General features: G+C 57.8%; 2 protein-coding genes across 2 annotated transcripts in view; both read left to right on the forward strand.

Moving 5' to 3' along the window:
- LOC119089784 (DNA primase large subunit) overlaps positions 1-3,577 on the forward strand; it is a 4,698-nt gene extending 1,121 nt beyond the window's left edge. The window contains exons 3-7 of the mRNA XM_037212599.1: positions 98-241; positions 824-1,006; positions 1,540-1,726; positions 2,509-2,679; positions 3,510-3,577. Coding sequence (XP_037068494.1) covers positions 98-241; positions 824-1,006; positions 1,540-1,726; positions 2,509-2,679; positions 3,510-3,577 — 753 coding nt within the window. The remainder of the gene's footprint in view (positions 1-97; positions 242-823; positions 1,007-1,539; positions 1,727-2,508; positions 2,680-3,509) is intronic.
- A 12,117-nt stretch (positions 3,578-15,694) lies between these two features.
- LOC119089724 (uncharacterized) lies at positions 15,695-27,745 on the forward strand. The gene is made up of 3 exons (XM_037212535.1): positions 15,695-16,004; positions 23,156-23,317; positions 26,424-27,745. The coding sequence occupies exons 1-3, from the start codon at positions 15,817-15,819 to the stop codon at positions 27,034-27,036; spliced, it is 963 nt and encodes a 320-aa protein (XP_037068430.1). The 5' UTR covers positions 15,695-15,816; the 3' UTR covers positions 27,037-27,745.
- Positions 27,746-27,949: the final 204 nt, after the last annotated feature.

The raw sequence follows: 27,949 nt of genomic DNA on the forward strand, positions 1-27,949 counted from the left end.
TATGTTGCAACGTGCCTTGGCGTGGTCGTGCCGCGCCGCCCGGGACAGGGCGCGGATGCCGACGCGGCGACGTCTAAGTGTGCTGCCCGTGCGCCAGATGGCGCGCCGCCTCTTGCCGGTGGTGGAGGAGGACGCCCGGCTCAAGACGATGCTGAACGACTTCGACAAGCGCTACACGGGCCGCGACTACTCGGCGGCCAAGACCGACGAGAACGCCGTCACGCCCGACATGCTGGACGAGGTGTGAGCTCCCGGCCGCCGGTCGGTCGCGTCCGCTGGGTGTCTCCAGCTGCTCACGGCGGTGCCGGATGCACGTTCCGCCCGGCTGCCGCCCGGGCCGATTCATGCGAGGCTTTCAGCGAAGCGGGTTTATCCCAGTGGCGACGTGGTGCTGTCGGAACGAGACATGTGTGCTGTTTGGTCCACCTTTTTCGTATTCATGAAGCGCCAGAGGGACCCACTTGGTTGACTCCTGTAGTTGACACGCTCCGGCTTACCTGTTGTGCCACCGCCTGTTGTGACCTCCCTGAGCGTCCCCGACTGTTCCTGACCATCCCTGACCGTTCCCGACTGTCCCTGGCCGTCCCTGAGCGTTCTCGACTATCTCTGGCCGTCCCTGAGTGTCCCCGACTGTCCCTGGCCGTCCCTAAGCGTTCTCGACTATCCCTGGCTGTCCCTGAGCGTTCCCGACTGTCCCTGGCCGTCCCTGACCGTTCCCGACTGTCCCTGGTCGTCCCTGACCGTTCCCGACTGTCCCTGGCCGTCCCTGACCGTCCCTGACCGTCCCTGGCTGCCGGACTGAGACCGATGCTGATCTCGGCAGCTGTCCAGCCAGTCGTTCCCGCCCTGCATGCGCCAGCTGCACGAGCGACTCCGCGCCAACCACAAGCTCCTCCACGGCGGCCGCATGCAGTACGGCCTCTTCCTGAAGGCGATCGGGCTCTCGCTCGACAACGCCATCGCCTTCTGGCGCGAGGAGTTCACCAAGATCATGGACTCGGATAAGGTGACAGGGCTCTGGGGAACTAGGCACGGAACCTGTGTTTTTACCATGCAGTATGGTAATGCCACTTCTTACGTACTGCTGTACGCTTGTGTGATGCTGTGCTGGACTTGTTGACCTGGTTGTCATATGTGGGGTTCAGCCGTTGTCATGTTTATCTGAAACTGTCGGGAACGAAATGTCCACACATTGTGGTTTGTCACGTCGCGATTTTTGTAATATGTGCACCACGGGCTGTGGTCTTCAGGTGGCCCACAGGGTTCTGATGTGACCGTTGTGTGATCGGCATAGCCAAGTAGTTGGACAGTCAGGAAAGATTGACAGCCCGCTCTTGTCGATCATGACTTGCCTGCGTAACATGTGGCAGTAGCCAGACATCGCGACTCTGCCTGGGTCTGCAGAGCTGGGCGTCCGTGGTATGTCAGCGCGGCATCGGCGGATTGGGCAGCTGGCGGGCTCCTTTTCGTGTCCTACTCCAGTCCTGTGATGGTTGTGGTGCTGTTGGGTAAAGCCCCCCCCCCCCGTTATTTCGGCAGTTCCACAAGCAGTATCTGTACAACATCCGGCACAACTACGGCCAGGAGGGAAAGCGGACCTCCTACAGCGCGCACCCGTGCAGCAAGATCCTGGCGGCCGGCTCCAATGACTCCGGCTGCCCTTTCAAACACTACGACAAAGACCACATGGGCAAGATGCTCAGGGCATACGGAATCGACAAGGAGGGTGAGCTGCATGGGGGCGGGTGTCTCAGGGCGCGCGCCGCTCTGGAGGCCCACCTCCGACACGGATGCTTAAGGTTATGTTCTACGCCATCCGACACCCCGTCACTGGGCGTGGCTGTGCGCGTCCGACGACGTGAGAGTCGGGGAGGAGCAGGGGGACGGGAGCATCATGGTCCTTCCACTTCTGTGCAAGTCACGCTATCGTATCATTGCTTCCGGGTATCACCATACATCATCTACATGGTGATACAGGAGAAGTGTGTGCTTCAGAAACGGATGTGGTTCCATGTTGTGGCGTCTCATGTGTTCAGTTCGTTCTCACGCCGTCTCCGGTTTTGACGAGTCGGTGGCCCCTCCTCACAGCCGGTGTTCGTGTGCGCGTGTAGCTGCGCAGGCTCGGCAGAGATCCCTCGCCGCCTGGCCCGCTCCGTGCCGTGGCGCAGGCTCGGTGGAGATGCCGCACCGCCTGACCCGCTCCGTGCCGTGGCGCAGGCTCGGCGGAGATGCCGCGCCGCCTGACCCGCTCCGTGCCGTGGCGCAGGCTCGGTGGAGATGCCGCGCCACCTGACCCGCTCCGTGCCGTGGCGCAGGCTCGGTGGAGATGCCGCGCCACCTGACCCGCTCCGTGCCGTGGCGCAGGCTCGGTGGAGATGCGCCGCCTGACCCTCTCCGTGCCGTGGCGCAGGCTCGGCGGAGGTGCCACACCGTCTGACCCGCTCCTTGCTGTGGCGCAGGCTCGGCGGAGATGCCACACCGTCTGACCCGCTCCGTGCCGTGGCGCAGGCTCGGCGGAGGTGCAGGAGCTGGCAGCCCGCTCGCAGCCGCAGCTCGCCTGTCAGAAATACTGGGAGCTCGTGCACCGGCGCCCGTTCGAGGGCGTCGTGCAGCACCCGAACCAGTACTACGAGGAGAGCAGGAAAGCGCTGACCGGATCGCGAACCAAGACCGACCGAGGTGGGCACCCGCGCTTCGCCCTCGAGCCCGGAGCGCCGGCCGACCGCCCAGCCGGCGTCGGCCCGTTAGTTGCGGTCCCAACGAGCAGAGGTCGCTACCAAATGAAATGCTGGCACCGGGCGGTGATCTTCTGCTGTCAGTTTTAACGTGCGTGGGATGGTGGCAGGCAAAGGAAATGTACGATAGGAAACAACGTGCAAACAGTATTTCCTGTCCCACATTATGTTGCAAGTAGTCTTCGTTACCAAACTGTGGCGAGCTCCGTGAAGTCGTGTAGCCGCCGGCGGCCTGCCATTTTATGATAAGGGCTGTGTACTTTCATTGCGGATGATGTTTGGAGACCGCCCGTGCCGCTCGTGACAGCTGCCCGTGACGTGCTGGCCGACGGTGCGCTAAGCGTCCGGTGGCAGTGGGGGCGCGTGGGCGACCGTGCCCTGGTCATATCTACTGACTTGCACTTTCATCAGCACCTTGATGATACCATGTCATAAATCGGTGGGCCTTTGGGAGTGTATATTCTTTATTTGTTTTGGGAGCTCACTGACAGTGAGGACTCAGTATCTGTCTCAGAGGTAACGATTGTGCAAAATTGCACCGGGCAACAGGTGCAATAATTCGCTGAGCATTTCTAGTTAAGACCGCGAGCGATCCACGTAGGACCATCCGGAGGGCTGGCAGCTGAGGGCATGGCTGGATGGCGTTACCGGGCCGGGCGTCCGCCGCCGGCTGCGCGGCTATAATCGGGGACGGGTGGCGGTGGGTCGTGGGCTCCCTGGCGGCGATGAATGTCAGCTGATGACTGAACAAACAAACGGCGACCCCCGCTGCAGGCCTGGACCGGATCGCGTCATCCGCGCCAACGTGCCGGCGACGCCGGCCGCCCCGACCGCGCGAGTGACAGCGGCACGTCGAGATGAGCGAGGACAGCAGTGACGCTGGAGCGGGCCCGACTGATGCGGCGACGGCCGGCCGCCCCGACCGCCGACTGGACAGCGACGTCGAGATGGGGCGAGGAGCGCCGCTGACGCTAGAGCGGGCCGACTGAGGAGCGTCGACGCCGCCGCCCCGACCGCCGACTGGACAGCGACGTCGAGATGAGCGAGGAGCAGCAGCTGACGCTGGAGCGGCCGACTGAGGCGGCGACGCCGGCCCGCCCCACCGCCGACTGGGACAAGCGACGTCGAGATGAGTCGAGAGACAGCAGCTGACGCTGGAGCGGGCCGACTGAAGGCGGCGACGCCGGCCCGCCCCACCGCCGACTGGGGACACAGCGAACTCGAGATGGGCGAGGAGCAGCAGTGACGCTAGAGCGTGGCCGACTGAGGCGGCGACGCCGCCGCCCCGCGACCGACTGGGACACATCGACGTCTAATGGGCGAGTAGCAGCCAGCTGACGCTGGAGCGGGCCGACTGAGGCGGCGACGCCGCCGCCCCCGACCAGCGACTGGGACATGCGACTCGAGATGGGCGAGGAGCAGCAGCGACGCTGGAGCGGGCCGACTGAGGCGCGGCGCGCCGCACCGAAGCGCCGCCCCCGCTGACAGACACGACAGCGCCGCCTCCCTCCTGACAGACACGGACAGCGTCCCCCGGTCCGCTGACAGACACGGACAGCTCCGCCCTCCGCTGACAGACACGGACAGCTCCGCCCGCCGCTGACAGACACGGACAGCGCCGCCCTCCGCTGACAGACACGACAGCGCCGCCCCCGCTGACAGACACGGACAGCGCCGCCCTCCGCTGACAACACGGACAGCGCGCGCGCCCCGCTGACAGACACGGACAGCGCCGCCCTCCGCTGACAGACACGGACAGCGCCGCCCTCCGCTGACAGATACGGACAGCTCCGCCCGCCGCTGACAGACACGGACAGCGCCGCCCTCCGCTGACAACCGGACAGCGCCGCCCTCCGCTGACAGCCACGGACAGCGCCGCCCTCCGCTGACAGACAGGACAGCGCCGCCCTCCGCCGACAGACACCGGCACAGCCCGCCCGCCGCTGACAGACACGGGCAGCAGCCGCCCCTCCGCTGACAGACACGGACAGCGCCGCCCGCCGCTGACAGACACGGACAGCGCCGGCCCTCCGCTGACAGACACGGACAGCGCCGCCCTCCGCTGACAGACACGGACAGCGCCGCCAGCCGCTGACAGACACGGACAGCGCCGCACCTCCGCTGACAGACACGGAACAGCGCCGCCCGCCACTGACAGACACGGACAGCGCCGCCCTCCGCTGACAGACCACGGACAGCGCGCATGCTCGACTGAGGTTCGCCCCGAGGCGGTAGGTCCTGTCTGCTGTGTGTCTTGATGAGCCGCGAGTGTATGTCTTGTGTTGTTGATGCCTCTGGCGCGCCTCGTTTTCAGGCGAGGAAAGGAGTGGGGTGATCACTTCGTTACTTATAGAAATACATGCATTTCTGTTAGGTTTGTGTTTGTTTCGATTCTGGGATTGATTCCAGCCCTGACCTATAGTTGAGGGGACTAACTTTGACTTTGGCATTGGTTGTGAGCAACGCTGCGCAGTTTTGAATCGACTTTGGTTCGGTCGCAATGAGATGGGTGCTTGATTTCGTAATCTATTTCGATCTCTGATGGAATATATTTCGTTGAAAATGATGCTTATTACAAGAGATGACCATTCGTACGAATTTAAAGCATATACATAGACATATGATATATATATATATATATATATATATATATATATATATATATATATATATATATATATATATATGGTCCATTTGGTCCATTTTCCCCCATCACCTGTCAGAATAAGGAGATATGCCACGTTTTCATTTGAGCTGATTCAACTGTGACTCCAGCCTATACGGATGATCCTCTTCTGGCCCCGACTCACATTTTCCCGATGGAATTGACTGCAGCTTGAGGCAGCCGAAATGCATTTGATTCCCAATTTCATTTCGATCTTATCGAGAGTACTGTTCGCATTTGGGTTTTTACAGCGCAGAGGCCGCCGCGCTGGTCAGGTCTGGGAGCGCAGGTCCACGCGCACGCGCGTCTCACGTAGCGCGTCTCGCCGGTGGTCGGATGTGGGAGCGCAGGTACCACGCGCACACGCGTCTCACGCAGCGCGCCTCGCCGGTGGTCGGATGTGGGAGCGCAGGTACCACGCGCGCACGCGTCTCACGCAGCGCGCCTCGCCGGTGGTCAGATGTGGGAGCGCGGATACCACGCGCGCACGCGTCTCACGCAGCGCGCCTCGCCGGTGGTCAGGTGTGTGAGCGCAGGTACCACGCGCACACGCGTCTCACGCAGCGCGCCTCGCCGGTGGTCGGATGTGGGAGCGCAGGTACCACGCGCACACTCATCTCACGCAGCGCGCCTCGCCGGTGATCAGGTGTGGGAGCGCAGGTGCCACGCGCACACGCGTCTCACGCGGCGCGCCTCTCCGGTGAGCACTGTTACACCAGTGCCGGGCAGCTCCGTCTGGCTCTCACCTTCATCCTGTGAGAACAGCTCGCCTCGGAGGCTGCGGAGCGGGCTCACCGGAGCCGACCAATGCGTCGTTTAGCGCTTCGCAGCGCCTGGGTACGCCAGAGGGCCTCCGAGGACGGCGCGACCTGCTTCGCGCCGCTGCACCGCGACGAAGGCCGTCACCAGAGGCAGGCGATCCACTTGTATGGTTATATGTACGTGTTCGCGGTGCAGAACATTCCATTCTGTCATGCATTCTATAAACGGATGAAATACGCGCTTGGCTATTGCTGTGCTGTGTCATGTCTTGAAACACTTCCGGATATAGAAACGCTCATTCATTCGACAAAACACACATCTGCCACATTTAAAACGCGTGCTCATGTCTCGATGGCATGTGGAAGCTCTCGCTTAACCGTGGCAGCGAAGCGTGAGTGGTTAAGAGCCCTCACGTAGTATGGCAGGAGGCTGTAGTCGACGGGAGCCTATAGTCAACTGCCGTTTGCCACTTGTTTGACGCGTTGTTGGCGGCCTGATGTGTGACTGGTAGGCACGTCTTCCTGTCATGTCCATGGTTGTTGGCGGCCTCATGTGTGACTGGTGGGCACGTCTTCTTGTCGCATCCATGGTTGGCGGCGGCCTGATGTGTGACTGGTGGGCACGTCTTCCTGTCGTATCCATGGTTGCGCCGAGTATATTGCCAATGCTGAAGGTTGTACCGTTGTGATGATCTTACGAAGAAGGCCTGTGTTGCCAGCCGTCTCATATTCACGGCTGGATTTTGGTTTATCAGGAAGGAAATGTGGTCCGACTTCCGACAGCCTCACACTGATCACGCGCAAAAATTTAAAATTCACTGGACTCGTTTCATTTTTGACTGGTCTGCGCCGCCGTACATAGATATGCGGAAGTGAGGTATGGAGATGACCAAACTCCACTGTGGTGCCTACATGTTCACTGGGGAGACTATGCCCTATATGAGACAGAGCCGCAAGGAGCCCGTTGCAGCGTATTTTTCCGCTGACAATGTGCGCCAAGAAGGTGAACTGTTGATCGAAGGTCAATCCAAGGTGCCGTGTTGCTCTCCCCAATCTCGTTGCCTCCGATGTGGATTGAGACCCGCCGCACGTGCCGCATCATTTGCTGAGTGCCGATCACGATAAACTGGTTTTTGCTGGCATTTATTTTCACAGCATGTTGCCCAAACCATTGTACAGTATGGATACTGCCCGTTCCATTTTCGCTGTAATTCAGTCAGTTCTAGCTTTCTATCAGCTAAAATGGCTTGGGTGTCGTCCGCCTATTGGACAACGCGGACGCCGCCTTCGACACGGAGGCTGATCTAATTTGAAGAAAAAAGTTGTATAACAACGGGCCGAGGGTGTTACCGCCATACACCCCTGTGGATTTTCAATTGGTCGTAATTGTGAGGGTTCGAGGTGCTCGCGGGTGAATTTTACTTTCTGCCTGTCGTTGCGAAAATAGTCGAAGCCAGTGACGGTCAACGCCATGAAGAAATAGCCTTGCAAAAGGCGTATCACCATTCACCAGATCAAACCATTTGGACAAATCCAATAGCACGAGGAGTATGGTTTTGCCCCTATCCATAACACATTGTACAATATCATTTAGGGTCGCCGAGGCTGTTTCGGTTGAGTGGTCTTTACGAAATGTGTGTCGTGACTGGGCGAAGAGGTGGCGGGTTAAGGTTATACAGTTGCTTGTCAACGACTCGTCCAACTACTGTACCAATGCCAGGTACAATCGGGATCAGTCTTAAGTTGGAAGGCTGAAATAGAGACCCTTTTGACCAGTAAATATATTTAAATTAAGACGTTTTCAAAACATTTTCTAAGTAGGAACTGTGCCGGTGCACAGGCCGGTGTTCACGGTCGCGAGAATGATGTGACAGAGTACGCAACAACAACGTTTTATGACGTACGGAGGGAGACTGTCATCACCGCAATAATTCGAATTACACATGCTAAGAACGACAGAATACAGGTTTCCGAGCGCCACTGGCTGAACTCTACATTGTTCAGAACACACTCGGGGTAGAAGTGATGGCGGCTCTGATGCAGTTGTTTCAGCTCTGGCAGTCATCACAGCAGTCGCTGTTTGACTTCCATTGTGCGCAAAGAAGCTGTTCATGACGTTTCAGTTGACCTCGGGAGTTGAACTCGGGCCGTCTTTCTCATCAGCGGTGATTGGCCGTATGCATTTATACAACCCGCTTGGCTCTGCCCCTCGGATTTGCCTGCGGATGTCCTCGCGGTCGTCATGACGGGTTTCGAGGCCAGAGCAGCACGGCGCTCGGACACGGGCTGTTTCGTCAGCATCAGTGACTTGAGGTGCCGGTGGATTGTGTAGTTTGATTTTATTTGTTGTATAGTTATATTTCTTATTATATTGTTATATATATATATGTATATATATATATATATATATATATATATATATATATGTGTATATATATGTATGCTATATTATATTCTATATTCATATATCATTTGTTGTTGTGCAGTTTGGATTGCTTTTTATTGGAGTGGAGCTTTGAGTTTGATTTGAGGTTTTACTGGGGCGATGTCGTCTAATACGGCGAGAACATGGCGCACCAGGTAATCAGTCTGCTGACCAGGGCGTCGGCAAGTAAAAACCAGACTCCAGTCGACCTCGGTCAGTCCCAGTTGCATGGCTGTGAAGTCCACCTTGCTCCAATATCGGCCCCGAGCGGTGGTTGTCTGCGTCGGAGAATCATTAGTCGGCTCGTCTGCATGTGCATAAGAGCACGTCACGAGTAAAGTTGCGGGGACTGAAGCGGCATCGCCACGCTCCCGGGCGCTCGGCAGCTCCAAGCTGCTTGTTACAGATCTAGTCTGGGGTGGAGGCAGGTGGCTAGCAGGTGGCGCCACTGGCTGCGGTGATCAGTGGGTGGAACGCGTATCCCCGCAGAAGATTTTACCATGAACAGTGGTTGCCAAGGCCGTCATCGTCCCTGAAGCAGCCTACGCCCGCGGGCGCGGGCGACGACGTTAGATCAACGTTTTGTTCGTTTCCTCTGAAAACAGAAGCTGGCCTCTGGACACCGGCTGTGGCAGCGCAGGGTGCGGCGGGAAAGCCCCGCTGGCATGGCGGGCGGCGTCCACCGGCGACATTGGTGCCGAGCCTCCTTTTGCTGATACGGAGGCTTAATATGATATGTAGCTTGATAGCCGGGAGTTCTCCCCCCCCCCCCCCCCCCCGCTGACCCGTCGTTGAACACAGTGTGGGCAGTCGAGAAACGATATGGCAAGCAGCACATCCTGCCAACGGCATGAGCGAATACGAAGTGAGCACCTTACCAGCTCCGGTTGGCCGTAACTGAACGCGGGCCAAGTAGATGCGAACAAGGCATACATAAATGAGATAGCCAGTCGGCAGGAGTTAGTACGCTGCTGGTTCGTCAGGTTCGGAACCCAGGCCTCAGTCACCGCCGTTGGCAAAAAATGTACCATGTGTGCAAGTCTGGAGCACTTTTTGTACCTATCTAAACTTCGGCCGCCTGCCGGATTGTCTGCTAAACCCCATTTGTATCCGCCTATGCGGCTTAAATAGGAACATTCTGGGAAGGTTCAAATAGCATGGGGACGGCCGACGCCAGAAATCACGTGCACGTTTGTCCACTGTATGTGCTGTTTCTTTGCTACTGCACGCCACAATGACCAAGCGTGATCGGTTCAAGTGACGTAATCTTTTTGTAAACGCCCGATGTGGTTTAGTAGTTCTTCGAAAGGCTGGACAATTGGAGCTCCGAGCGTTCCCGGCGCGGCAGGCCCCGGTGCGATACCGTAGCATGGCACGCGGAAAGACTAGTGGCCTGCTTGGCCGTTTTTTGATGGCAGGCTGCCGTACCACGTGTGATCGCCCGAGCCATCGGTGTTGGATGGCTTTTTCGCGGCCTCCGCGCGGCTGGCTCCTTCGGTCCTCAGCCGAGGCGCTGAGTAGACCCGGCCTTGCAGGCCCGAACTGGGAGCGGTACAGGCGTGGGGTCTGACGCTGTCCCAGGCCCGAACTGGGAGCGGTACAGGCGTGGGGTCTGACGCTGTCCGCCCGGCGCCAAGGCAGGCAGCTTCCCGGAGTTTTTTTCCGCGGTGGTGTGGTGTAAGGGAAGATAATTCGGGATGCTGTTGCAGGTGCCCAACATATGTTTTACACACCAATTAGTAGTTGCGCTGATCCAGAAATATGCAACAAAGCAGCCATACGGTCAGTTCGCAGTCAGTCGCGCGGGAGACAGCCGGGCCAGGGCAGTGGCCGCCGACGGCGAGCTGGAGCGGGGCCCAGATAAGGAATGCATGACAAAAAGGCATTTATTCTGTGGCTTGGTCTTTAAAGGCGAATCTCCAGTTTTATGGTCTTTGTCACTTTTTGGGGCAGTTTTGAGCCTCCGAAAGTGTTTCCGCCTAAAATGCTGCGACAAGTCTTATCTCTTGGGAAGCAGCCAGCGAAATGAAGGCGCATGAAGAATCTGTCGCACTGGGAGCCATCTATTCACTTTCAAAATTATCACCGGACTATTTCCAGGCCGTAATTTGGTGTCTACTCTGTGGAGACAGATGACTCTTCAGTGGCCAAGATTGCCTACCCGCTCGTGGAATTTCGCCTCCCCAAGAAAGCCAATGTTGAAATCGACGAATGATCCCTGGGGAAGCTGGATAATCTCGCTTGCCGAATGATTAACATGAGTCGAATAGGCAAGATTTGCGCACCAGTGAGAACCAGCTCTGGATGCATATCTGACATAGCAGCCATGACAATGTGCCTATTCCATTTGGACTGGAATGCGAATTAAACAACCTCCATCTCTACCTCATCTCCCTTGGTCATCAGACTTGCTTTCCAGAAAAAGTTCGGGATTAGCCCTGAGTTTGGCCCTTCGACTTTTTGAAACGTTCCTACGCTTATGTATCAATGCTCATTGTTGGGCGTTTTGGAACATTTTTTTCAATGGTCTCTCTCTCTCTCCTCTCTCTCCTCTCTCTCTCTCTCGTCTATCCTCCTCGCTTCTCCTCTTCCCTCTCTCTCTCTCTCTCTCTCTCTTCTCCTCTATCTTCGTACCTATCTCTCTCCGCTCTCTCTCTCTCTCGTACTCCTCCTGAGCGTAGGTCTTCGTGAGCGTAGGTTTCGTGGGCGTAGGTTCAGCAAGTGTAGGTCTTTTGAGCGTAGGTCCAGCAAGTGCAGGTCTTCTGAGCGTAGGTCCAGCGAGCGTAGGCCTAGCGAGCTTAGACCTCGTGAGCGTAGGTCCAGTGAGTGTAGGTCTGCTGGGGGTAGGTCTTCTGGGTTCTCCCCACGCGCGTCACTCAGACGGTGAGAGGCACGACTCTGTGAGAAAGTGTTGGGGATGGGAGCTACTCAGATAGAGGAAGGGGGGGGGGAGCATTTTCCGTGGTCATGAAAGGTTTTATTGCTTGTTCAGCCGATGTTTATGTCGTTTTGGGATGGGGAACATGGTCAAAATTGGCTTTAGGTCTATTAGTGGGCTTACAGTAAAAACAGATACGTCGTCTTGGTATTTCACACAACCAAATACCCTGCGTTGATCAGTAAGATTGGGAGCATCCTGTGTACAAACAGCTGCTGGATGTTTGCAGCAATCGATTACCGTGTCAGACAGGACCGGGCTGTGGTTAAATTTTCCACGAGGCGCGTTCTACAACGACGGTCTCCAGAGCAGGCACCGGTCTCGTCTGTGTTCTTACTTCCTGACGGTCCGCTCGGTGAATTGTAGGAGCGCTGAGTCGGGGTGGTGCTTTCGGACCAGAACCGCGCTCCTCTCCCGTATCGGTCCGTGTGAAGCTGAGCTAAGGTTGACCTCACACCGCCGCTCATCAGAACCGCGCTCCTCTCTCGTATCGGTCGGTGTGAAGCTGAGCTAAGGTCGACCTCACACTGCCGCTCATCAGAACCGCGCTCCTCTTTCGTATCGGTCGGTGTGAAGCTGAGCTAAGGTTGACCTCACACTGCCGCTCATCAGAACCGCGCTCATCTCTCGTATCGGTCGGTTTGAAGCTGAGTTAAGGTTGACCTCATGCTGCCGCTCATCAGAACCGCGCTTCTCCCCCGTATCGGTCGGTTTGAAGCCGAGCTAAGGTTGACCTCACACTGCCGCTCATCAGAACCGCGCTCCTCTCCCGTATCGGTCGGTTTGAAGCTGAGCTAAGGTTGACCTCACACTGCCGCTCATCAGAACCGCGCTCCTCTCCCGTATCGGTCGGTTTGAAGCTGAGCTAAGGTTGACCTCACACCGCCGCTCATCAGAACCGCGCTCCTTTCCCGTATCGGTCGGTTTGAAGCTGAGCTAAGGTTGACCTCACACCGCCGCTCATCAGAACCGCGCTCCTCTCTCGTATCGGTCGGTTTGAAGCTGAGCTAAGGTTGACCTCACGCTGCCGCTCATGAGAACCGCGCTCATCTCTCGTATCGGTCGGTTTGAAGCTGAGCTAAGGTTGACCTCACACTGCCGCTCATCAGAACCGCGCTCCTCTCTCGTATCGGTCGGTTTAAGCTGAGCTAAGGTTGACCTCACACCGCCGCTCATCAGAACCGCGCTCCTCTCGTATCGGTCGGTTTGAAGCCGAGCTAAGGTTGACCTCACACGCTGCCGCTCATCAGAACCGCGCTCATCTCTCGTATCGGTCGGTTTGAAGCTGAGCTAAGGTTGACCTCACACTGCCGCTCATCAGAACCGCGCTCCTCTCTCGTATTAGTCGGTTTGAAGCTGAGCCTAAGGTTGACCTCACACTGCCGCTCGTCAGAACCGCGCTCCTCTCTCGTATCGGTCGGTTTGAAGCTGAGCTAAGGTTGACCTCACGCTGCCGCTCATGAGAACCGCGCTCATCTCTCGTATCAGGTCGGTTTGAAGCTGAGCTAAGGTGGATCTCGCACTGCCGCTCACCAGAACCGCGCTCCTCTCCCGTATCGGTCGGTCTGAAGCTGAGTCAAGGTTGACCTCACACTGCCGCTCATTAGAACGAACCTGAAACTACGCGTGCTGCAGCCCGGTGTGGGCCGACCTGCTCAGACATTGCGGTAAGTCCATGTAACAATCGGAGCGCGCTCTTAACGTCCAGTGAGCTTTCTCTTCCAAAGCCCATGAGATGCGATCACGGCTCCGGCGAGGCAGAGGAGCGCGCGACGGGGTCCGTAGCCTCCGCCGCAATACCTACGGCTGAGCCCTATCACGGCGAGTACGCGGCGCGGGGCCGGCACGCGACGTCTGGCCACACAAGTCTTACGGCTTCGCAGGTGCTCGATGGCCCCGGCGGGGGCGTCGGTTGTCACACAGGTCTATACTCTCACATGTGCCGGTGGCGGCTTCGGTGGGACGCGGGAAACGTGTTGAGGGTCATGGTGTCCCTTGACATAACGCCAGCCCCGTTCAGCTCTCCGTGCCCAACACATTTCAGGGAGGGCCTGCGGACGGCTGCAGAGTTCAGTGGCTTATAGAAGCACTTCCAGTTGCCATCAAAGTCGAATTCAGGGCCGCTATCAGGCTCAGCCTAGGTCGTCTCCCACGCACAGCTAGAACCGTCAATACGCACGTTACGCACACGTGCATGTATATGAGTTGTGTACTGGAGTCAGGGCCGGGCTCAAGTTCTCCGAATTCGGAGTAGTGGAGTTGAAACAGAAGTACACCATCTGAGCGCGTGATTCTGCTGATTGGGGAAGTCCAGTGCACTGAAGACCACAACCACCACCGCCTTAGCCTCGGAGCAAGGCCATCTGTTTGGAAAGGGATGAATGTTACCGTCGTTATCGACGCGCCGAGTGCCCACGCGAATGCCGGGCTTCCGCCCCCCCCCCCCCCCCCACGCTCGAACTGGTGGGGACAAAGCACACAGTCAGCGGCGAACACACTCGGTGAATAGTTCGCCGCTGCAACCCTTCTGGGCCTATGGAGACGGCATTGGCGAGGATGGGTTACCTGGATTGCTGCCGAGGATGGCTTAGCTGGATTGCTGCCGAGGATGGCTTAGCTGGGATTGCTGCCGCTCCGACTAATGCTATTTCGTATGCAAAAATCAATACCGCGTCTGTTTTGCACTCCGCTACCGTCCAGTTGCGTTGAATGCCAAGAACCGAAGCTGCTCGTTTAGTAAGTTGCATCACCAAAGCACCAGTGTCAGCCTTTTGCGGAAGGCCAACGTTAATCACCCGAACTCCCCTTGCCTCGCCCTGCCCCTGTTCCTGCTCCAGACTGGTCTGCTGAGCCAGGACCGTTATGGGTACGCCGCACAGTGAAAGGCAGTCGCCGCCAGACAGGCTAGCTTTGCCTTCCTTTGGTGTGTTCTTGGACTTTGCGGCACTGGCTCAGGATGTATTGTTTTTGGACGGTAGGATTAAAGGGCGCCAGTGCAAGGCATGCGCTTCCGGCACGTCACATGTTCGGAGCCACGTCAGCGGGGATCTGAGCTGTAGAGCAGCCCCGGGCTGGCACCGTCACTCAGCAGCAGAAGTGAAGAGGAGGGAGGGGAAAGGGGACTCGGGTGGGGTCGACCAGTGATGCGTGGAGTTCCCCGAAGGCAGGTCCGAGTGGCAGGCGGCCAAATCCAGCCTGACACCGGTGCACCGCGCGCGCCGACGCAGACGCAATCGACTGCGCCGGTCTGGAACTGTGTACCAAGAAACCTCGTCAGGGAAAACAAGTGATCGGGCACGGCAGGCGGGCTGTCGCGTCTCTTCTCCCCCTCCCCCCCCCCGCGGCTTCGGTGGCGGGTGGCAGCTGGGCGGCGCCCCGGGCAGCTCTGGGCGGCGCTCTGAGGCTCCGCGCCCGTCCCACCGGCTCCGGCCATGGTCACGGGGCGACATTCCTGTCCGGTTGCGCCGCGGAACGCCGCATTGTCGCCGCCAGGTCTGCCAGACAGCTGTGATCACGCGGAGTCTGTTGATGTTGACGCAATGACCTGCTTCCTCGCGGTCGGGTATTTCGTCATGTGTGTGTACAGTGATGGAGCGGTGGGGCGTACTGCGGCCATTTGGTGCACCTTGGCATGTGTCTTCGGGGCAGCTTGCCATTTCGTCTCATTTCAAAGGGAGGAGAATTGTGACCCTCTGCATGGGTGTAGCCCCTGGGGAGGCTGAGCTGCGTGTCCCTTCAATTTTCCCCTCTAATTTGGCATGTTTAGAATAAATGATTATCCCGTTTTCCAACCTGTAACGCCATTTCTAATTCAGGCTATTCCGTCAAAATACTACTAGACCCCTTCACCCATCTTGACTTGTCCCCAAAATCTCAGAGACGCGGTCAGACCGCTGCCCCCTGGTAGGTACACTTTGCATGCGCCTCTGACTGTGCGCACTACCCCCACCTCACCACCGCTCCGGCCGCGCGCTGCCGGCGTTTCCTGGGTGGGGACGGCGAGAGCCTATCGGGGAATATCCCAGCCCCCCGCGGCCTACCCAGTGACGCCACAGCCAGACCAGCGGAAAGACTCCGGCGCTCCGGCCGCTGACCAATCAGAAGCGCCCGGCGGCTGACGTCACGGCTCCGACGAATGGGGGAGCGCTGACTCACTCGGATAGAGACGGGCACGCGGCGGCGGCGGGCGCGGGGGGAGCCGCTGGAGTTGGTCAGAGGCCCGTGGACGCCGCTGGGACGCTGTCGGTGCATGTGAGCCGCAGCAGACGCGGTCCGTCCGCAAGCAGGGGACTATGACCGAGGCAGCGAGCCTAGACCCGTTGTGCTGGGTCGCCATCGTATCCGTCACGATGAACGCCATTGGCGCCAGCGCCTGGCTGCTGACGTCACTGCGCGCCTGGAGCCGCGGTCGGGACACGGCCGCCGCCGACGCCGCCCGGGCCACGTGCGTTGCGTGCACGGCGGACAACAGGATGTTCAGGTGAGGCACTGAGACGCGTCACGGGCGAGGTGGAGCGTCTCCGGGACTTACTAGCCAGCCCCGGTGCGTGGGGAAGGGCGGCGGCCTCTGTTCTCGCAGGACTTCGGCATCGGACGTGCTGGGAAATAGGCTGGGCGACCATGTGCAGCGCTCTGCTTGTGCAGGGCTCTGGTTGTGCGCAGCAAGCGCTTGGGTCAGGTGATTCGCAAAATACTCCATGAATCGGTGGGAGGTCCATGTTGCCAATTTGTCAGCGGCACAATTTGTGGGCGAAAATTGAACGTGCCGCGAGGGGGAGGGGGCAGAGAGGTCAAGAGTGTATTTTGTTCCCTCAAAATTTCTGGGAGGCCCCTCTTTCTCAACTGAAGGTATTGTATCTACCCTCAGGTTACCAAAATGGAGATCAAAGAGGCCCCATAGCTGAGCTAGAGAGTAATGAATCTGGTTCGGAAGACCCTTTTTTACACAAGAAGTCCCGTTTGCTAGATTATGAGGGCATTTTTATTATCAATGTACCCCATGCTCTAGTTACAGAGCCTCAAGGTTCTGGTAAGGAGGCTCCTTTGCCGGCGCGGAATGCCCCCGTTACGAACTGCGAGGCCCCTGGCCCGCGTTACGAGAAACACTACGTTCAGGAGGCCCTTGTCTGGAACAGCATCCTTTCATGCGTCCGCTGGCCGCGGTTCTGAGTCAGGAACCGGGGCTGCCCCGTTTTGTAATAACAAGGCCGTTAAAGAGGCCTAGGGATGATCCAGGCAGCTAGATTTGAAGGCTCCTTTGTGAATCGATGGCGTCCTTTTCTGGTTTGGGAGGCCGTTCGCTGATCATCATTAGACCCTTGTAGGGAGCAAGATGTCCTTGAATAGGATAGCAAAACCTTTCGCTGCATAATCAGAAGGTTCCCATCCCGTATTTTTCAATTGTTGGTATTTATTTACTTAGAAATGATGCGTGAACGATGTGATAAGGGACACTTGCCCTTGGTGCCTTAACCCTTGAACACTACAATGCCCAGCAGGCGGCCGTCCGTTAACACGCGCCCGGGTGGCCGGCCGAATACCCTTCGCTCGGTTGGAGGTCAGTTTGCCTGCCCCCTGAGATCTCAAAAACTATTCTAGCTAGAGACACCAAATTCGCGAGGTACCTTGACGTAAACTCTTTTTGTCAAAATTTTAATTTCCTGGGTCATGATCTTTACATTACTTAATTCGAAATGAGCACCAGAAACCACCCAATGAAAGCAAGCTTTCGACTAAAAAAGCAGGTTAGTTTTGATCTCGATCTGATTTTCATGCCTCAACCTAGGTCATTGTAGTTTGTCGTAATTCTGAAGTCATTTGGCTCATTGCTTAAGAAAAAATACTTCTGATAGATATGGCTTCGTCCAACGCTCCGTTGTTGTATCACACGGAATGAATCCCTAGAAATGCCCTTCGCTGAAGCTGTGGCCTAACTTTGACCTGCCATAGGTCAGCAACCTTACAAGGTACATCTCATTTTTAATTTCATCCTTTGAAATATCTGCTATTTAATTCTCTTCAGCTATGCAAAGTTAAGTGGAGCTTCGCTGCGCCGTTCGGCAATCATTCTGGAAAAACCTTCAGGGCGCCAATTTGCCTCCCCCCCCCACCTGAGTGCGTGTTAAGAGGGCTCGTGAAAAATCCTGCCCTCTCTCTCCAAATCAAAATTTATGCCGCCGCCCCGGCCACGGGTGAACGGATCGGAAGGCACACGCTCTAACCAAAAGTGAGCTGTCGAGACTGACGGAAATGAGGGGTACCGGTAGTGTGGTGGTTAACGCGTCTGCGTTAAGCACTGCGTGTCTGGGAAACCGGAGGTACGGGGTTCGACTCCCAGCTGTGCCCGCCCTTCCCGCCAGGGTGAGAGGCAAGGGACGCCACATAGCCTCAGCAGCTGAGTGCGTCGTAAAGCCCCAACGACACACACTGACGGAAATGAGAAACAACGCCGGGGATGGTCGGCTGCCCCCCCCCCCCCCCTCCTGCTTCCGTCGTCTATGCTTACGTCATGTGCATTTGCGTCAGGCAGATATTGATAACTCGACAGCCAGTATTCCAGCCGCTAACGAGAACTCGTGTGCTCATCATTTTCTTTAGCAACGCACAGTGTATTTCTTTCCAGCCATAACTCACATCCCAAGACTGTCATTGCATCCCCTAACAATACTATATACATACATATATATATATATATATATATATATATAATATATATATATATATATGTAGTTAAATATACATATATATGTATATGTATGCATATGCATACCTTAAACATTTACAGGCCGAGGTCACGGCTGCTTACCCCCACCAGCAGACTTAAGTTTCTACCCCGACTTAAGTGGTTTACCTACCCCGTGTACAGACACCCGAAAGCAAGCGAAACACCGGCATCAGACAAAGAGAGAGCCGGATGCATCTGCACGCTGCTCTGGCCGCGGCACCAGCCATGCTCGGTGCTGTGCGATCGCGCTGGCCGGCCGGCCGGCCAGCCAGCCAGCTAGCCAGCCAGCCAGCCAGCGGTCGGGAGATCCCCGGGATCCCCAGTCGGTCCGGGAATGCGACCGCAGGCCGAACAAAACATCGACCGGCGCGAGGCTCGCTGCCCCTCCCCCCCCCCCCCCCTCTGCGCCTCGGTGCGGCGTCCGTCAGGGCTGCCAGGGACGGCCCCGTTCCGGAGAAACGCCTGCAAGGCGCTCATGGTCAGTCGAAGCGAAGACAGCGGCGACAACTGCTCAGAAATTTAAGTGTGTTTATGCCACTTGACGGATGGCAGTGATCGTGTCCATTTCTGCCTTTCCAGATTGTTGTAACTGGGTGGTGAATTAAGACACATGCATGCTGCTGTCGAGGTTTCGTTAGAGAGGGGGAGCAGAAAGTACCAAGCAACGGCGAATTTACGACATTTGCGGATTGCGGTTCGGTTGCACGAATTGCGAATTGCTACCGGGCTTTCCGTGCGCAAGGGCCTCCAGAGTATCGAAAAATTCAAATCTTCCGGAAAGAGCCGGGTCGTTGAAAGTGCACGTGTCTCTCGTTGCAGATGTTGTCACGTGACACTGCGGTTGCAGCAGCCGCCGGCCGCAGTCGGCGCGGGCCAGCCGCGGCCCCATCACGGATTGTTTGCTGTCGAGCAAAGGCGGTGTTCCCCCCGGCCCCGGAGATCTGTTTGAACTCGCCCCTGCAGGACATTGGCGTGCCGGTCACCGCCTCCGCCACGGCACCGAACGACCATGGACGAAGCACGTGGTTGAGGCCTCTCCCGTGCCGGCGCGCCCGCCTCCGGTCACGTGACAAACGGGGAAGCACCGTCGCGAGCCCGCGGCGTCAGGCGGCTTTTACCGTGGCCATGACATGGTAGATGATAAACAGTCACTCCTTCGCCGGGGCGAAGCGAGCGCAAGTTGGTCAGAGGGTCCATGGTTTCATCTAGAGTCCCCCAAATCTTTTCATATCGGGTTTACGGTCGTCATTTTTACAGTGGCCCCACTTCAAAGCAGCAAAGGTGTCTTTGTCGTTCGCTTGGCCCGACTCACGTCGGGAGGCCTTTGGTCTGGGAGCTTGCTTCTTGCCTGCCCACTTCCCAAGTCCTCACCTAGGTTCCAGTGGAGCTGGGGAAAAACGACGCTTGAACGTTGCACTTTCTATAACCGCCGCTTCCCCCCCCCCCCCTTGCCGAAAACCGTCAGTGGAAGCGGCGCAGTCATGGATCGTAAGGATTCCGAGGGATCGGAGAGGACAGGAAATTACATCATACAAGAACTGAGAGGGAGCACGCTCTGCAGCATTTATAATTGTTATTCCTAGAATCGGGAGAAAATTCACCATTTTAGGTTTACAGCCACAGCCAGTGCAGAACACCTGTAATGTCTTTGTGGGATGAAAGCTCTCGCACCATAAGTCAAGTGTCGATGGAAACTGCACCGTGAAAATATTGACACGTTTGTACGACGCACCTATAGAGCATGTCACGACCAATCGCCATTATCGGAGGCCATGCTAAAGAACGACATCGCCAACAAATTACACCGTGAAGGTCGACGGCGATTATAAGATGACAGAAGAACAACAACCGGGCGCCGCGGCTTTCTATGCGTGTGACGCAAAATTAGCTTTGTGGTGGGCCCAGTCCCAAATGGGCAGCCGGTCATCGTCCTAAGCTGACAAGAGGCCGATCAGGCGCGACCACTGCGAGAGGCGGCGTCTTGAGCAGCGTCTGGCCCACGGGCGCCGTGAGGTGCTGGCGTGCAGCCCCGGGAGACGGCCGCAGCCGAGTCGGGCTGGCCCACGGGCGTCGTGAGGTGCTGACGTGCAGCCCCGGGAGACGGCCGCAGCCGAGTCGGGCTGGCCAACGGGCGCCGTGGGGTGCTGACGTGCAGCCCCAGGAGACGGCCGCAGCCGAGTCGGACTGGCCCACGGGCGCCGTGAGGTGCTGACATGCAGCCCCGGGAGACGGCCGCAGCCGAGTCGGGCTGGCCAACGGGCGCCGTGAGGTGCTGGCGTGCAGCCCCAGGAGACGGCCGCAGCCGAGTCGGGCTGGCCAACGGGCGCCGTGGGGTGCTGACGTGCAGCCCCGGGAGACGGCCGCAGCCGAGTCGGGCTGGCCAACGGGCGCCGTGGGGTGCTGACGTGCAGCCCCGGGAGACGGCCGCAGCCGAGTCGGGCTGGCCGTCTGACGCCGCGACCGCTCCGTCAGCCGGCGGGTGCGGGTCACGTCCGGCGGACGGGGCCGGCCGCCCGAGGTGAGGTGTCTCTGGTGCCACTGGCGCTGGCGCCGCGCCCGTCTCGGCCGGGGCCGCTGGCAGGTGTCGGCCCCTTTCCCGGAGGAGCCGCCGCCCCTAGCTGTGTCGCCATCAACACTGGAAATGATGGCGACTCACAGAGTGGCGCGCACGTGTTCTGCGAACTGCAGCCGATGCGTCAGACGATGCGCCGCGTTAGGGGTCTGATGTCGTCAGCGGGACGGGCCAGTCCTTCCCCTGACCTTGGCTTGACCTTGGCTTGCATACACGTGACAGTGCCCGCGGCTGGACGAAACACCACACTTAATACTGCACGCAATGCGCACGGGCCGGTTGCCGGCGCTTCTCCATCGTGATGTCTAGAATAGCTCGCCATATCGACCGCCGCGCCTGCCGTGGCTCGCCAGGCTGACCGTCGCGCCTGCCGTAGCTCGCCAGGCTGACCGCAGCGCCTACTCTAGCCCGCCGGGTATTGCGTGTGCCAACAGAGTTCGCTGAGATCCAGTCGGTTGCCGGCTCTGGTAATTCTGACGTGTTGAAGCGCGGGGCGGATGGCGGGAGGGCCCAGCCGCGGTGGGCGCGTCACGGCCGGTTATGACGTCATTGCGATGCGTCACGAATGCCCGACGCGAACGCGCAGACCTGTATTGATGACAGGCTGAAGGGTGGGGAGCCGGTGCGGTCTTTGCTACAGAAAAACGGGGTGAAATGTCATGGTCTCTGCTAAGACCCCTTCAATACATGGTATTTGTCTACGTTCACATATCCGAGCGTTAAGTGGATAAAACGATACAGGATCGGTCGGGCGCTACTTACACCAGATAGAGCATTCTTTTCACCTGCATGCAGCAATCTATGCTGATGACAATGTGTACACGGTATCTTCGTTAACACAGCCGTTGCGCCATGGCATTCAGAGGCGTGCAAACGGCGGGAACTGATAAATCCGATCCATTAATTCCCAGTTTTAGGGATTTAACCGAAATCTGTGAAGCGGCCGTGGTGTCCTCCGGCTCCATGTCTTTTGTTGGCCGTTCAGTGAATGTCCTCCAATAGTTTTGCAAATTTTCCGCAAATGTTCACCGCTACCGCTTTTTCGTTGTTGGAGATCATTTTTACGATCAGAGCTTTTCCTTGTTCTGGCAACTACAAAATTGGAGAACGTTCTAATCCATAGCCTATTAAAAGCCGAGCCCCCTGGCTCGGCGTTATTTCCACCGACGCCGCCCCGTTTGGCCGGTTCTGGCCTCGCTGTCGTGTTTATCACGCCATGTGGGCTGCCTGAGCCGGGACTGTCCCGGCTACGTCGCGTTCGCCGCCGCTCCCCAACGCTACGGCTGCCACAGAACAGAGCCGCGGGCCGCCCGGACGCCGGCTACGTGACACACCGCCGGTCCGCGGACCTGTCCGGACGCCGGTCACGTGATACACCGCCCGTCCCGCGGACCTGTCCGGACGCCGGTCACGTGATACATTGCCTGTCCGCGGACCTGTCCGGACGCCGGTCGCGTGACACACCACCCGTCCGCGGACCTGTCCGGACGCTGGCTACGTGACAGGCGTCCGTCCCGCGGACCAGTCCGGGCGCCGGCTACGTGACACACCGCCCGTACCGTGGGCGTGCACCGTTTGGCGGCGACTGCTGAGCGCGGTAAACAGGCGGCACCGCCTTGCAGAATCCGGCCCGGACGCGCTCAAGGTCCGAGCGGCGCACTCACCTGCCTTCGTCCGACCACAGCGCCGTAATCCGTTTAATAGGGCGACTTGAATGCATTGTGGATTGCCCTCCAAGTTAAGCGTGGCACGGTTTGGGGTGTTTTGCTAACTGAAACCTTGTGTAAGGATGGGGTAAAAGTTCTTTATTACTCTGGCGCTCCTCGTTGGACCGATCACGATGATGTCACGAAACGGTGGCAGCGGTGCAGTTTTTGTGACCGGTACCAAGTGAAAGGTCCGCGTTCTTGGGCTGCAGAATTGCGTCATGGTCGAAAAGGCCACAGGAGGTCAAAGGCTAAAGTCGAAAAGACCAAAAGACATCAAAGACCGAGATTAAGGTTAAAATCACTGTACGGCTGATGGGATACCATGCGTGGATTAATTGTTCGGGCTGTCGACCTCGTCTGGTATGTAGTGCGTCATTAGATGTCACTTTCTGCTTTTCTGGGTCGTGGTTTGGAAATCTTCCGGCTACAATGGCCCACTTAGTCATCACCAATGTGCAACACAGGTTATTTTGCCTGTCTGGACCTGGCGCCGCTGTCAGAGCCGCTGTGCCTCCACTGTACTCGACCCTGACCCGACCTGTGCTTTCAGGGTGGTGGATCTGGTACTGGCGGAGCCGCTCCGCCCATAAAGGTGCCCGACGTTGACCTGACCTATGTGCCCTCAGGGTGGTGGACCTGGTCCTGAGTCAGGCGTTGGCGCTGTACGCGCTGGTCATGCTGCTGTGGCTGCCGCTGCTCGAGCACAGTTTCCTGCCCGCGAACGACCTCGTGTCGCGCTACATGGCCCCGGCGCTCTGCGTGGCCATCGGACGCCACGTCTTCTGCTGGTGAGAGACGGGTGGTGCGGGCCAACTGCGGCGCGGCGCGCGGCGGCACACGCGCTCAGCCCGCAGGAGCCCCTGTCAGACGGCATCGTGCTCAGAGGTGGCCAAAGCGGACCCAGTGCCCAGTATTGGACCGGGCCGTGTTCTGAATGACTGTATTTGCCGGATGACCAAGCCTAAACGGAAATGCCAATGCTATGACCGTTACCCCTTGGGTAGTGACCAGCGGGAAGACTGAGAATGTTTTACCTTAGGTAGTGACTGGCCAGCGTGGAAGGCTGGGAATGTTTTAGAATAAGATATAGGTAAAGACATTATATATTTTGCCCTTAGGTGATATTGAGTTAGGGCGGGGCATTCCTTCCCTACATAAATGTGGTGTGAGGGTGAACATGTGTTTTCCATCGACGACTTCCACAGATTGCTTCGTCGGATACGCGGATTTATCGTTTCCTGTGGCTAATGGCCTCGTCAGACAAAACTATGCCATTTCTCCAGGTCTTCCGACCATAGATCGAAACAGGAGAATGTTCTTGTTTATCACCTTGGGGTAGAAGGGAAGGGGAGGGAGCGCATCCCCGTTGCTGCACTTTGGTCTGGCATGGAATACACCTACAGCCAGTGGAAGCAAGTGCCGGTGCCAAGAGAGGCGTTTTGCTTACGTAACGCGCGTGCGGCCGCGCGTCAGCTTTGCCGGACGTGTGAGACCGATGTGTAGAACAGTGACGTAAGCGCCTGCGAGATAGCCAGACACCACGCTCCGAGAAAGCGCAGCCCGCTGTCCGAGGTTCACATGCGCAATGGGAACAGATGTGACTCGGCAGCCCGGGCGTTGTACCCGAAGCTGCTATCACCCGGAAGGGCTGTTCCCCGAGCGACCTGTGGTGTCTGCTGCTATCACCCGGAAGGGCTGTTCCCCGAGCGATATGTGGTGTCTGCTGCTATCACCCGGAAGGGCTGTTCCCCGAGCGATCTGTGGTATCTGCTGCTATCACCCGGAAGGGCTATTCCCCGAGCGATCTGCGGTATCTGGGATGCATGCACGTTACCATGTGATCTAGGTTGCCCGATAGGCTTTTGATAGGTTTTTATGAAAGGTAGATATAGAATATATATACATATTATATATATATATATATATATATATATATATATACGGTTATTAGTTCTGGATATATGGGTCAGGCTTTTGACCACACAAAGGCAACGAGACCTGCGCTCCATATCAAGTTTCGAAGGCAGCTTGGTGCATTTGGTGCTGAGCCCTCGGATGGAGATGTCCCGGTCAACGCCCAGAGATCAGTGCTCTATGTCTAGCCCCCCAGACAAACACCCCTACGAACCTCTCTGGATACGAACGCTTCCACTCTGCCCCGGGAGAACTCTCCCCACCTGGCTCAAGAAAATACTGGCTCTCCGTCCTGAGAGAACACTTCCATTTTTCCCCGAGGCAATACCCCACTCTGCCCCGAGAAAACAATCCCGCTCCGTCCCGAGAGAACACTCCCAGTCTGTCTCGAGAGAACACTCGCCACCAGGCCCGAGAAAACATTCCCACATCTGCCCCGAGAGAACACCCCCGCTCTGTCCCAGAGAGCACCCCCACTCTGCCCTAGAGAACACTCCCACTTTTCCCCGGAGAGCACGCCCACTCTGCTCCAGAGAGCACCCCCACTCTGCCCCGAGAGAACACTCTCCGCCAGGCCCGAGAGAACACCCCCACTTTGCCCCGAGAGAACACTCCCCACCAGGCCCGAAAGAACACTCCCACTCCGCTCCGAAATAACTCTCCCCACCTGGCTACTGCTCCCGGACATTCCCCACCGCACGACCCCAGGACCGGGGGAGATCGTGCAGGGTGTTTGCATTGCCTGCTGGCGGTTATCGCCGACGTCGCTGTCGTGTCCAGGATGCCGGGCCCGGCCTGGAAAGTCCCCGGGCGCGGGGCCTGCCGCCGCGAGCTGGACTATCGCAGCACTCCACCGCGCCGGAACGCACCAACTGTAGCAGTAAAGGCCGGGCCAGTAGTTTATGACCGTCGGCGCCGTCTGTCATGCTTCAGATCGGGGGCGCGGCCCTTGTCTGTGATGATCTCCGATATGGTGTTTGCATGCGGCCAGTCGCGGCCGTTACGGTCAGGGCGTCACGCGCCGATTTTGACACAAGGCGCCTACTGTGACGGACACTCCATAATGGGGACATCAGGATGAGGACATCAGGATTCATCAGGATGACACTATTCTAGCAGGCGGCGGCTGGATCTCCCCCGGCTGACGGAGGTTGCGTTAATGCGTATTTTGTGGTGGAACAGTTGTGGGGCCGGGTGGATGAGCGTCAGTGGGGGCCGTTGGCCGCCCGGATGTCGGGGATAATCAGCCCAATCTGCAAGTCGAAGTTGAGGTTAGAACCGGTATTGCTTCGCACTAAACTGCGGCCTGTCTTACATGCGCGGGAAATAACGTGACCAGTCGCCCACATCAGTGCTCCTTATGTGCTCCTTATCAGTCACCTACGTTATGTGATAGTTGTATCCGTAAAGCTGGTTTTCATCGGGCTACGCACATTACATAGTACTTTGCAAAGAGCTCCTTGTACTTGCCAGTATAGCGACGGCATCATGGTTTTTCTTCTGCAAGCATCCAAGTATGGTTAGCGCGAAGCGGGACGTGTTCAAATGTGTTTGCTCGTCATCTTTTGTCTTTGTGGCTTTCGTACTAACCCTTGGCGAGTGTGACTTTTGGTGATCGTGAAGTGTAGAAATCCGTGCAAGCGCTCAAGGCATGTAAACATGTAATTATCGGAAATCATCGGTTTTCGCACCGTATCCGCCAAACCAACATTTGCTTCACCGCGAGTTACCCTAACGGAATATGCATGTAACCCACCATATTGGTCCAAAACCATTGCCCACAGTTATGCCCGTCTCCGTGGTTTCTGTGACCAGAGCGGTTCTGTCTGTGTCTCTGTGGCCTGGTATCCCGACCTGACCTCACCTCAGGGCCGGTGTTCTGACCTGAGCTGTGCACTGGTGGCCTTGGCTGGCCCGGCCCGCGGTAACCGGACCGGCAGCCCGCCGCTCTAACGCCGCCCCGTCTCCGTCTCTCCGCAGCTGCCGCGGCTGGCGCGCTGGCCGTAGCGCTGTTCCCAGTCTGACGCACGCCGTCTCCGCCGTCTGCCTGGGCCTCTTCCTCTACTCGGGGCGCATGCACGTGCTGGCTGCGCTGGCGCTGACGGTCGAGATCGGTGGCATCTACAGTCACCTGATGGGCCTGGTTGGCGAGCGGCGCGCCGCCCGCCTGCCCAGCTGGGTACCCGGCCTCGGCGTCATCCTGTCCCTCGTCTTCAACGGCCTCGTCTACCTGGTGGTGCTGGCGCTGGCACTGGCGCGCCGCAGCCCAACGAACATGCCGCCGCTCGACGTCAGCCTATTCTTCTTCTTCATCACCTACAGCTTCATCATGAACACGTACTCCATCTACGTAATGATCGCGTCCTTCTTCAACATGATACTGGAGGAGCGCATGGCCAGCACGTTGCGTCTATCGGAGCGGCAGCAGCAGGAGCGGGGGCAGGCCCGGCCCCTGCCCGCCCAGGCCGTGGCAAACATCCGGTCTGCGCTGGCGGCGGCGGCGAACCCGGCGCGCCCAGCGCCGGACGTGGCGCCGGGTCTGGCCGACGTTAAGAGCAGCGACAGCGCCGTGCTGGTCACCAACATGGTGTAGGCCTGCCTTGCGGCCGCCTTCGCTGAAGTGGCGCCGGATCGTCTCGGAAGGGTGCTGCTCCACCGAGACGGACGGACGTCTCTGCCGGTGCTCCTGTCGGCGTGCCAGGCCACCTGGAAACGGATCGACGATCTCTCGCCATGAGCGGCGCCGTGCCAGGCCACCTGGAAACGGATCGACGATCTCTCGCCATGAGCGGCGCCGTGCCAGGCCACCTGGAAACGGATCGACGATCACTCGCCACGAGCGGCGCCGTGCCAGGCCGCCGCGTTTTACGTCTGACTGCGCCGCCGTGTCCGCCGGCTGCGGCCCCTTTACTCAACGCGCGGTGTTCATGTGACGCTCTGTGGAGATTACCGTATTTTCGAGGGAGGACTGTCGTGCCCTAGTCTGTGTATTGTCTGACCCTGAGCTTGACGAATGGTTCGAATGTCGAATGTTCTAGGCTGAGACGCGCGGCCACGCGCGTGGCATTACCACCTGTGGAGTTCGGACTGCTGCTGTGCGTGTCACGTTTTATAGATATTTATTTTCCACTGTGAATACACGTGAACGATTCTGCCCGTGTGAGTCCGAGATGGCCTGTTTTCCGTGAATACCGTTACCAGTACATCGGTGTGCATAAGGCCCGTATATCACGCGTTGCTCGGGTCAGGCGAACGGCACGTTGTTCAGCGTGGATCTTTTCAAAATATACTGTCCACAACACGCAGGTTTTGGTCACGCATTGGAGTTTATTCGAGAGTCGTGAAACTCCCGCTGTTCTGGAAGGTTTCTTATCCTGTTCACGGACTGTTAAAACACATGTGGTTAGATGGTTTCGCTGAGTTCACTACCAGTAGAGATGTCGATTTATTAACGGGCCGTTAAAATGATCAAAAATATCATTCGCGGGGCCAGCCGAATTTACGCA

Source organism: Pollicipes pollicipes, unplaced genomic scaffold, assembly GCF_011947565.3.
Source record: "Pollicipes pollicipes isolate AB1234 unplaced genomic scaffold, Ppol_2.1 Scaffold_3087;HRSCAF=3621_pilon_pilon_pilon, whole genome shotgun sequence".
Lineage (NCBI taxonomy): Eukaryota > Metazoa > Arthropoda > Thecostraca > Pollicipedomorpha > Pollicipedidae > Pollicipes > Pollicipes pollicipes.